Below are 12500 nucleotides of genomic sequence, written 5' to 3'. Positions count from 1 at the left end.
TGAGGATATCAGGGGATTTCAGGTGATGATGTCAGGAGGAGATGATGATGTCAGGGGTTGATGATGTCAGGGGATGTCAGTAGGGTCATCGATGATGTCAGATGTCAGGAGATGGTGATGTCAGCTGTCAAAGGTGATGATGTTAGAGTGTAAGGAGATGGTAATTCAGACGTCAGGAGATGCTGTTGATGTCAGATGTCAGGCGATGTCAGGAGATGATGATGATGATGTCAGATGCCACAAGATGTCAGACGGTGATAATGTCATATATCAGCTGATATCAGAAGATGAAGTCAAGAGATGTCAGGGGATAATAGATGTCAGGAGATGATGTCAGCTTCTTCCTCCTCCTTACCTGATGGTGCCACGTGACCTTGTAAGGGGGCGGGTTGGAGTCGACGTGACACTCGAAGAAGATGTCATTCCCCTCCCGAAGGGTCTGGAAGTCTAAGGACCTCCCCAGGGACAGGCTGACGTTCGGCTTATCTGCCGGAGGAAGGAGAGAAAATTATTATTATTATTATTATTATTATTATTATTATTATTATTATTATTATTATTATTATTATTTCTAAGAGAGGGGTGGGGCCAGAGGGAGTTAGTAAAGACTATTATTATTATGTTATTATTGCCAGAATGAAGCTTAAATTCAGTTTATCTGGTGAGTTACAGAAAAAGGTTATTATTATTATTATTATTATTATTATTATTATTATTATTATTATTATTATTATTATTATATTATTATCAGGGAGAGGGGTAGAGGGGGTTAGTAAGATTATTATGTTATTATTGCCAGAATGAGGCTTAAATTTAGTTTATCTGGTGAATTATAGAAAAAGATTATTATTATTATTATTATTATTATTATTATTATTATTATTATTATTATTATTCCCAGGGACAGGGGTAGAGGGAGTTAGTAAGATTGTTATTATTATGTTTTATTATTGCCAGAATGAGGCTTAAATTCAGTTTATCTGGTGGGTTATAGAAAAAGATTATTATTATTATTATTATATTATCATTATCATTATCATTATCATTATACATTATCATATCATTATCATTATCATTATTATTATATTATTATTATTATTATTATTATTATTATCATCCAAGTGTCAGTAAAATGCCTGCACTCGTAAGACGCAGGATTCGAACACCATTCTATTAAAAGCGACAAGATTCCAAACATTCTCCATTTCGACGAAATCGTCGCCCAAACTTTATAGATATAAACTTAACTAGATGATTCAGTATCCTTCCCGTAAAACATCGACATCCTTTCCTTAAAGACTTCTTGTTTAACTCACATAAGACGTCGAGTGTGTAGATGTCCTCCAGCGTCGACAGAGGCAGAATGGGGTGGTCAGCACGACAGATCATTTGTCGACCGTGGTGACCTCTTGTGACCTTCAGTAAAAGTGTGCTGACGGTCACGTTGTCTCTCTCTTGGACCTGACCAAGAGAAGTTGGGGATAGTTTTTACTGTGAGAACAGGGAAAAAGGAGGACATGCAAGAACGGTTAGAGAGAGAGAGAGAGAGAGAGAGAGAGAGAGAGAGAGAGAGAGAGAGAGAGAATAAGACATTGTCGACAGTTTTTATTAAGGGAACGGGGAAAAAGGGAGATGGAAGAAAAGGTAGAAGTGGAGAGAGAGAGAGAGAGAGAGAGAGAGAGAGAGAGAGAGAAGAAGTTGGGGACAGTTTTTACTGTGAGAACAGGGAAAAAGGAGGACATGCGAGAACAGTTAGAGAGAGAGAGAGAGAGAGAGAGAGAGAGAGAGAGAGAGAGAATAAGACATTGTCGATAGATTTTATTATGAGAACAGGAAAAATTGAGTTGGGAGAACAAGTAAAAGTGGAGAGAGAGAGAGAGAGAGAGAGAGACGAGAGGAGAGAGAGAGAGAGAGAGAGAGAGAGAAATTGTGGATAGTGCGTATTATGAGAAGAGGGACATGGAAGATGAAAAAACAGGTAAAGTTGGAGAAGTACAAGTAAAACATAGTAGAATATATGTGATATAAAATGCATGAAAAAACACGAAATATAATTTGTACCAAAAAAAACATACTAAACACTCCTGAACCCTTCTTACAAAACGACAAGTTAGGATACATAATAAAATATATATTTTATCATATAATGTATGAAATATATATAACATGAAATAATATAATATATAAAATTGAAAAATGTAAAAGATAAAAAAAATACGAAATATAATTCGTACCGAAAAAAAACAAAAAAAACATACACTCTCCCAAACCCCTCTTACAAAACGACACAAGTTAGGAAGGAAAATATCCTACTTAAGAGAACTTCTTAGGTTCCCTCGCGTGTGTGTGAGTGTTTGTACGAGTAAGTAGTGTCCCACAAACTTGGGGAAACGGTTCTAGAAGTGAAAAAGGCAGAAGAGTTTTGTTAGTTCGAAGTTTCTCGTTGCAAATGACAAATTTCCTTTTTGCTGCGAGATGCAAGATATAGAAGGGGCCAAATGTGGAATTGCATCTGGAGAGAGAGAGAGAGAGAGAGAGAGAGAGAGAGAGAGAGAGAGAGAAGAGAGATTCATTTCTCTTATTGTAAGAAGGCACTTTAATGCATTCTGTCAGAGAGAGAGAGAAAGAGTAGAGTGAGTGAGAAAGAGAGAGAGATTCTTCTATCTTATTATCTTATTGTAAGAAGGAACTTTAATGCATTCTGTCAGAGAGAGAGAGAGAGAGAGAGAGAGAGAGAGAGAGAGAGATTCTTTTATCGTATTTCTTATTGTAAGAAAGAACTTTAATGCATTCTGGTCGGAGAGAGAGAGAGAGAGAGAGAGACAGAGAGAGAGATTCTTTTTTCTATTTCTTATTGTAAGAAGGAACTTTGATGCATTCTGTCAGAGAGAGAGAGAGAGAGAGAGAGGTTCTTTTATCTTATTGTAAGAAGGAACTTTCATACATTTGAGAGAGAGAGAGAGAGAGAGAGAGAGAGAGAGATTCATTACTCTTATTGCAAGAAGGAACTTTCATGCATTCTGTCTGAGAGAGAGAGAGAGAGGAGAGAGAGAAGGGGGGAGGAAACGAGCAATTTAATGGAGTTATTATTAAAAGGATATCTCCCCTTAATCAGTAAAAACGAGAGAGTGGTTTTGCCTCTCATTAATAGGATGGAATTCTTCCCGAATATAATGGGAGTCAGGTGAAGAGTCTGTTTTTTATCGGCCTGTTTTAATGAAAAAAAAAAAGATAACCTCTAGAACCTCATTCCGGGAGAGAGAGAGAGAGAGAGAGAGAGAGAGAGAGAGAGAAATTATCGAAAATTCTTGTAGTAAAAAATATGTTAGCCTATAAGTCGCTGTGAGAGACTGCCCTGATAATTGAGATGTACATGAAACGATGATGATATACATGATAATGATAATGTAAATGAAAGAAAAGCATATTCTTTCAAATCAAATAAAAAAAACCATGCCACATTAAGTAAAATACACAAGAATGAAATTTGAGAAAGAGGACCTTAAAACTAATTGTCATTCGTATATATAATAATGATAATGTAAATAAAACAAAGTTCTTTGAAATTAAACTGAAAAAAAAAATTATGCCTACATTCGATAAAATACACAAGAGTGAAATTTGCGAACGGAGATCTTAATAATAATTGTCATTCGTATACAGAATTATGACAATGCAAATAAAAAAAATTCTTTCAAATCAAATAAAAAAAAATATGCCCACATTCAGTAAAATACACAAAAATGAAATTTGAGAAAGAGGACCTTAATAATAATTCATTCGTATATAGAATTATGATAATGTGAATAAAAGAAAAGTTATTCAAAATCTAATAAAAAAAAAACTATGCCCACATTCAGTAAAATACACAAGAATGAAAGTGCCTTTGTCGAATAACATTCATCTTCCCTTTTTTCAATAAAGTCTTGACCAACTCGGGATGAGGGCAATTGATTCACAGATCTTGAGTCCCAGTCCAATATCCTCGCCAGGAAAAGAAAGTGGAAGGAGACACAGAAAGGGGAAAGCAAGAGAGGAAAGGAAGAGGGAGAAAATAAAGAAAGAAAGGAAAGAGAGAGAGAGAGAGAGAGATAAAGAGTAAAAGTCTCCCCCAAAAAGATTCCTAACCTTTCATAAGGGTGGAAATCCCGTGACACTATCGAATCATTAGGAGAGAAGGATCGGCGGAGGATAGACTGTAATTTGCAGGAAAGTTGGGTATTGGAGGAGAGAGAGAGGGAGAGAGAGAGAGAAGAATCCTCTGTCTTACTGCTTTATTATTTCGATGGAAACCGTACGCATCTTATGAGAGAGAGAGAGATAATATTCTATTCTTTGATCAGGGAACAAATCTCATGCATCTTGTTGGAGAGAGAGAGAGAGAGAGAGAGAGAGAGAGAGAGAGAGAGAGAGAGAGAGAGAGAGAGAGATAATATATTTATAAACTTATCAAGGAGGAAGGTTCATCTTCATGAAAACCTTTGTCACTTTATAATTGAAAGTACATTTTGTCCCCTATATTTCGCAACAAACGACACAGCTATAAAATGCTAAGAACATTTCGAAATGCTTCGTTCAATTTGAAGCAACAATATTCAGGAACATACTATATGGTAAAATATTCATTACAGTCTCACTGAATTTGATCTTAAAAATGCTGCATTTGGTCTTTATTCTGTAGTATCCTGTAGTATTCTACGTTCTCATAAATTTCTTTCCCCCTTGTGCGCCGTACGAAATGACAGACACTGTTTATCAGATAAATGTAGCTACTTACATAATTACGAAACGCAGACACCTACCAGAAAGGCAGATTACTTAAAATGACCGCGTAATTAAACGCAATCAAAGTCACTCCCAGCACAACAATTATGAAAATTTGAAATATGAACACGACGAATGGGAAAATCCAGAGAAAAAGGGGGATTAATAAAGATCAAAAGAAAGCCGCGTAAAGATTAGTGACTGGGGGATTTCATTTATTAAGTGAGGAAGGAGAGAGAGAGAGAGAGAGAGAGAGAGAGAGAGAGAGAGAGAGAGACAGAAGGGATGTTCCACTTTAATTTGTTCACTCATTAAGGGGAATTTTTAACCCGTCCTTTCTCTCTGTCTCTCTCTCTTTTAATCACAATAATATTCGTTGTATTTATCGCGGAATATTATTGTGATTATTCCATCAAATTATTTTACAATTTCCAGCCAGAGGGGGACATGATTTTGGTTTTAAAGTTGATTTGTTGGACGACACACAAAAAATTGAAGGATGTTTTGTAGACTTAATTCATCAAAATCTTGTCATAGGAGTGTGAACGTTCGATGAGAAAAGGTGAAAAATAAGCTCATGTTATTAAGTGGGTATTAAGTTTGTATGACATGGAGATTATGTTAGGGTAGAGGAGATAGATTCTGAAGTAGTTACACAACTCAGTGACGTGTCAGGATGCCTTATATAAGTGTTTGAAATCAAACGCCTACGCTATTATTGCTGTCAACTCTTGTGGGTCTCTACCTGAAGATGGGACCGAGAATGTTCCGAAACGTTTTTAGATTCTTAATAAGCTTATTTATACTAAAATAAATGCTTCGAGTCTATGCAATCATTGCTGTCAACTCTTGTGAGTTTCTACCTGAAGATGGGACGGGGAATCTTCCAAAACGTTGGTAGATTTATGATAGTATTATTTACATGTAAACGTACCTGCGTATGTAATGGTGTAACTTGCTGACCCTGCTGAAACCACGTGACTAACGCCGGCGGATGGCTGCCCACGACGGTACAAATTAGTTTGACCATTCGACCAGCTACTATAGGCTTCTCTTCCGGTACGATTTCGACGCTTAACGGACCACCTTGAGAAAAAATAGACATTTTTGGACCAAAAACTTACTAAATGAATTTAAAAAAGTTAGGATTAGGTTTTTCGTATGCACAGGTAGTATTGTAGGCAGTTATTACTTTTTAGTATGCTAATCAAGACTTTACCAATAAAATTGACTTCTAGAAAAATATAAAAGGGTATTAATTTTGGGACCCAAAAAACACTCACAAAGATTCTCAATATACAAAAACACTGAAGAAGATTCTCAGATTCACCACATAAAAAACACCCACGAGGAAACTCTACATAAAAAAAAACACTCACTAGGCAATCACGAAGATTTCTCAAAAAAAAAAAAAAAAAAAAAAAAACAAAAAAAAAAAAAAAAAAAAACTCACGAGCCACTCACGAAGACTATCAGATTCTCCACATAAAAAAAAACTCACGAAGATTCTCCACAAAAAAACTCATGAAGATTATCATATTTTCCACATAAAATAAAAAAACTCACGAGGCACTCACGAAGATTCTCCACATAAAAAAAAACAACCGATGACAAAAAATACACCGCACCCCCCCCCCCACCCCCCCCACAAAAAAAAAAAAAAAAAAAAAAAGAAAAAAAAAAAAAAAAAAAAATCAGAAAACTCACAGGTGACGTTCCTCCTGTAGGTAGCCTGGAGCATGGGCGTGTACTTGTTATTGTAGGCTCTACAAGTGAAGGATTCGCTGAGGTCCTTCCGGGTAGCCCTGACTTCCAGGCTGTTGTAGGACGCGTCTCTCTCGTCGTTCGGGGTGCTCGTTGAGTCCACTATTTGCCCTTCTTGTATCCACTCTACTTTTGCTAAGGGTGACCCTGCCGGTGGTATGGATAAAAAGAATGGTTTCAGATGTTTCTTTTGAGGTTTTAAGTTTAATAAATTTGTCGCAGAATATATACATATATATATAATATATATATATATATATGTATATAATATATATAACATATATATATATAGATATATATATGTATATATATATATATATGTATATATATATATATATATATATATATGTATGTATTATATATATGATATATATATATATATATATATATATATATACACTGACAACACTAAATATAACGGTAAATATCAAATGAACATCTAAAATCGTTATTACTTTTCAATGTAAATGATTGGATACGAAAAAATTATTATCAAAAAATAAAAAATATATAATGGATTTAGTTTGAAATGCGATGTTTTGCAATATATCTAGATCTATATATATATATATATTAATATATATATATATATATATATATATATATATATATATATATATATATATATAATATAGATCTAGATGTATTGTAAAACGTCGCATTCAAAATACCATTATTTATTTTATTTTCTAATGATAATTTTCGTTTTCAATACTTTCAATTGAAAAGTAATAATGGTTTTAGATATTTATTTGATATTTACCGTTATTTCTGGGATGTTATCAGTATTTTTCCAAGAGTAATATTTTATTAGAACTCTTGGCATTAAAAATGCGATTATTGTTTCTATATTTTTTAAATACTTTTTTGGGGTAATTTACCATGAAAAGAAATAATGACAAAAGATATTTCCTTGATATTTAACGTTAATTTGGGATTTTATTATTTGTAACAGGTAAATATTGTTGCAAAACTTGCCATTAAAACAATCACTGTTTTTCCCAATATATTTTTTAAACATATATTTTTTATTTCTTATTTTCTATAATCTAACCAAAACGTAAAAAAATAAATAAAACATCCTCAAAATATCTTTATTTCTACGATATATAATATAATGTATATTGTAAAAATAATGATATTTTGAGGGGGTTTTATTGATTTTGTTACGTTTTTGTTAAATTATGAAAAATAGAAAAAATAAAAAATAAATCTTTAAAAAAATAAATTGGGAAAATAGCGATCTTTTTAATGGTAAGTTTTGCGAAAATATTTTCTTATGGTGAATATTGAATTTTTTCTATAATGATTTTTTTTTAATTATTCAAACCAAAATATTAACCAACCTCCAGTCGCGCTGCAAATTACGTCATTCCTTTGGCCGAGAACGACTGGAGAAATCTGGGGGATGATTTTGATTCCACTCGGCGGAACTGGAGAAAAGAGAGAAACAATAATAATAATAATAATAACAATAATAATTAACATTTTGATCACCTTAATATTATATGCTTTGTCTGTCCCTCCGCACTTTTTCTCTCCGCCCTCATATCTTAAAAACTAATGAGGCTACCGGGCTGCAAATTGGTAAGTTGATTATCCACCCTCCAGTCACCAAACATACCAAACTGCAGCCCTCTAGCCTCAGTAGTTTTTTACTTCATTCAAGGTTAAATTTGGCCACATGTCGTGCGTCTGGCAACGATGCATGTCAGGCCATAACCGGGGCGTGGTTCCAGGTTCGTGGGCTGCGGCTATTACAGCACCTCCCTGCATTTTCACCTGCTTCTTTTCAGTGGTCATTGATAAGATAATTTTACTTTCTCTCTGAAATTGTACTATCAAAATTTTGTTCTTCGGGGTTTTATATTCTGTCAATGATTTCATTACGTGATTCTTAAGTGCCATCATGAACTTGAAAACATTGTAAAACTATCAACAAGATACTGTAATTGCAAACCAACATGGATAATTAGTGATTTATCCCAACTCTCGTATAGTTTCTCGCCGTTGATAGAATATTTCATGAACTTGAAAAATATTTTGAGATTATGCGAAAGACATTCTAGTTCCATGACATTATAATAGGCCTCCAAAATCTAGTAAAGTACAGCTGAATACTCATTTCGTAGCTATATTGTCTCTCTGTTGATGGTATATTTCATGAACTTGAAGGAAAATATTTTGAAATTAGAAAACGGACATTGTTATTTGATAATAGTAGAATATTACTTCAATATCCAGTAAAATACAGCAGACTAATTCAAAGCCAGAGTCGCCTACAAAGGTCGTCTACTTAAGACTCTGATTCATAAGTAATTAACAAAGCTTATGTTGGATGGCATAGCTCCTTGTCATAAGCAACCAATTAGATAAAAGGATTTCTCCACTCATAATAATTGAGGTATTTATAAAGAGAGAGAGAGAGAGAGAGAGAGAGAGAGAGAGAGAGAGAGAGAGAGAGAGAGAGATCAGATTGAAAATGCATTAATCAAAACATTATATTGATGAATACTCAGTTATGAAAAGTGGTCACTCCACTCATAATAATTTGAGACTGCTAGCTCAGTCCTTTATAAAGAGAGAGAGAGAGAGAGAGAGAGAGAGAGAGAGAGAGAGAGAGAGAGAGAGAGAGAGAGAGGGAATACCTGATTAAAAATAGCATAAAAGATTAAGAGAGAGAGAGACGGAGGGGGATACCTGATAAAAAATAAAATGAAAGATTATGTATGAAAAATAGAACCCTCTTGTCATATAACTTAAAGAAATTAAATTATTGTATAGAGAGAGAGAGAGAGAGAGAGAGAGAGAGAGAGAGAGAGAGAGAGAGAGAGAGAGAATTTAAAAATGAATTAATGAAACGACTGTTGATATAAAAAGAGCTTTTTTACACATAACTTCAAGAAAGTCAATTATTGTGGAAATTTCCAACAATTCTACGAAACCAATTTAACCATAGCTGTGGTATTTCAAAGATGAAATTTAATTCCCGCTTTGATTAGGGCATCAATACTATTAATGAAATCAGGGAGGTTTTAAAATGAATTTCGTGAATTATTCTATTACCAGTGAGTGGTGGAGAAAATTTATGAAGGGTAAGAAGCAAGTGGAAAAAATATCGTGAAATATATTTGCATTAGAATTACCGGGAATCCTTAATTGATTTTGTGTTAGTGTATGGAATTTATTTTGATGTACGTTGACAATAGAATCATTTAGTGTTTGGTTTCTAAGTGTATGCATATATGTATGTATGGTTTCTAAGTTTATGTATATATGCATGTATATATATATATATATATATATATATATATATATGTATTGTATATATGTGTATATCTATACATATATATATATGTATATATATATATATACACACACACACATATATATAATATATATATATATATATATATTACACAATGTAATATAATATATATATATGATGTATATATATTATATATATATAATATATATATATATATATATATATATGTGTGTGTGTGTGTGTGTGTGTGTGTGTGTGTATGTGTGTCTTTGTAGACATATATATAACATAAATATATATGTCTATTACCTCTGTAGGTTTGTTCCATATGGATAGGGCTCACCTCCTGAATAATAATAATAATAATAATAATAATAATAATAATAAAATAATAATAATAATAATAATATGAGAGGAATAACACCCCCAAACAGAGCAGAGGCTGGCAGACCAAGTAAGGAAACTAAAGAAAAAGAACTGGCTCTCCCCAACAGAAAGAGAAGAACTGGAAAGGGAAATGTCACCCACGACAACGAATAACGAACGACGAACTGAGAGACGATGCCACAGAAGACGACAGGGAGGATGAGGTATCAAACAAACGACACACGAAGAAACACCGACGAAGTAACAGAGAGGACGGAATGGAATGGTAGAAAAGATTAGACAATGGATGGAGCCAGATACAGAGAGAACAAAGATCCCCTCCATGAAAGCCTACAACACCAAGAAATTAAGGGAGAAAACAAGTGAGGTCCAATGAAATAATGGGCATAATACACACCACCAGTATCACAGAAACAATAACTTGGTATATGCAGGAGCAAGATTAGTAGCAGAAACTGATGGGGATTCGAAACACCAACACCACCAGCACAAACCAACCCAACAGAAACCAAAACAGCAACCGCCTTGGAAAAGGCGCCTGGAAAAGCAAATCATGGTATGAGATCTGACTTGAGTAAACTGAAAGAGATGGCAGAAAAAAGGCTAAGAAGCAAGAAAACAAGGGAGGAACTCAAACGAGAAATACAAAGTACAAGAGAGGGGACTAAACAACACAATAGAAGATGTAAAACAGAGGCTTAAGGCCAAAGCACATAAGATCCAACGTACATGAACAGGAATAAGGGATACCAACAGAACAAACTATTCGGAACCAACCAGAAAAGACTTATACAGCCAACTAAGAGGGGAAGACAACACCAGAGAAATTCCTGAAGCCGAACCAAGTAAGAGACTCTGGGAAAACATATGGAGCAATCCGGTATCACACAACAAACATGCAACATGGCTCCAGGAAGTCAAGGAAGAAGAAACAGGGAGAATAAAACAAAGATTCACAGACATCACGACACACAGTCAGACACCAACTAAAGAAAAATGCCAAACTGGAAAGCCCCAGGTCCCGATGAAGTCCATGGATACTGGCTCAAAAAACTCAAGGCCCTACACCCACGAATAGCAGAACAACTCCAGCATTGTATCTCAAATCACCAAGCACCCAAATGGATGTACCACAGGAAGAACAATTCCTTCTAGGTACCAAAAAGACAAGAGTAAGGGAAATATCGCCAGTAACTACAGGCCTATCACCTGCTACCAATAATGTGGAAGTTACTAACAGGTATCATCAGTGAAAGGCTATACAAACTACCTAGAGAGAGACAAACACCATCCCCCACCAACAGAAAGGCTGCAGAAGGAAGTGTAGGGGCACAAAAGACCAGCTCCTGATAGATAAAATGGTAATGAAGAACAGTAGGAGAAGGAAAAACCAACCTAAGCATGGCATGGATAGACTATAAGAAAGCCTTCGACATGATACCACACACATGGCTAATAGAATGCCTGAAAATAATATGGGGCAGAGGAAAATACCATCAGCTTCCTCAAAAATACAATGCGCAACTGGAATACAATACTTACAAGCTCTGGAATAAGACTAGCAGAGGTTAATATCAGGAGAGGGATCTTCCAGGGCGACTCACTGTCCCCACTACTCTTCGTAGTAGCCATGATTCCCATGACAAAAGTACTACAGAAGATGGATGCCAGGTACCAACTCAAGAAAAGAGGCAACAGAATCAACCATCTGATGTTCATGGAGACATCAAGCTGTATGGTAAGAGCATCAAGGAAATAGATACCCTAATCCAGACTGTAAGGATTGTATCTGGGGACATCAGGATGGAGTTTGGAATAGAAAAATGCGCCTTAGTCAACATACAAAAAGGCAAAGTAACGAGAACTGAAGGGATAAAGCTACCAGATGGGGAGAACAACTAAATCAAAAACATAGATGAGACAGGATACAAATACCTGGGAATAATGGAAGGAGGACATATAAAACACCAAGAGATGAAGGACACGATCAGGAAAGAATATATGCAGAGACTCAAGGCGATACTCAAGTCAAAACTCAACGCCGGAAATATGATAAAAAGCCATAAACACATGGGCAGTGCCAGTAATCAGATACAGTGCAGGAATAGTGGAATGGACGAAGGCAGAACTCCGCAGCATAGATCAGAAAACAGGAAACAATATGACAATACACAAAGCACTACACCCAAGAGCAAATACGGACAGACTATACATAACACGAAAGGAAGGAGGGAGAGGACTACTAAGTATAGAGGACTGCGTTAACATCGAAAACAGAGCACTGGGCAATATCTGAAAACCAGTGAAGACGAGTGTC

The 12500-nt window shown here is 35.0% G+C and overlaps 1 protein-coding gene across 1 annotated transcript in view; it reads right to left on the bottom strand.

Annotated features, from left to right (window-relative positions):
* The window catches only part of LOC135213337 (nephrin-like), a 59463-nt gene that overhangs the window by 22731 nt on the left and 24232 nt on the right, over positions 1-12500 (bottom strand). The window contains 5 exon segments of the mRNA XM_064247314.1: positions 356-486; positions 1317-1461; positions 5699-5850; positions 6472-6675; positions 7875-7961. Coding sequence (XP_064103384.1) covers positions 356-486; positions 1317-1461; positions 5699-5850; positions 6472-6675; positions 7875-7961 — 719 coding nt within the window.

The sequence above is a fragment of the Macrobrachium nipponense genome, chromosome 42 (genome assembly GCF_015104395.2).
Source record: "Macrobrachium nipponense isolate FS-2020 chromosome 42, ASM1510439v2, whole genome shotgun sequence".
In the NCBI taxonomy this organism is placed as follows: domain Eukaryota; kingdom Metazoa; phylum Arthropoda; class Malacostraca; order Decapoda; family Palaemonidae; genus Macrobrachium; species Macrobrachium nipponense.
Note: the sequence above shows the minus strand (reverse complement) of the source record. Positions and strands in the feature narration are given on the sequence as shown.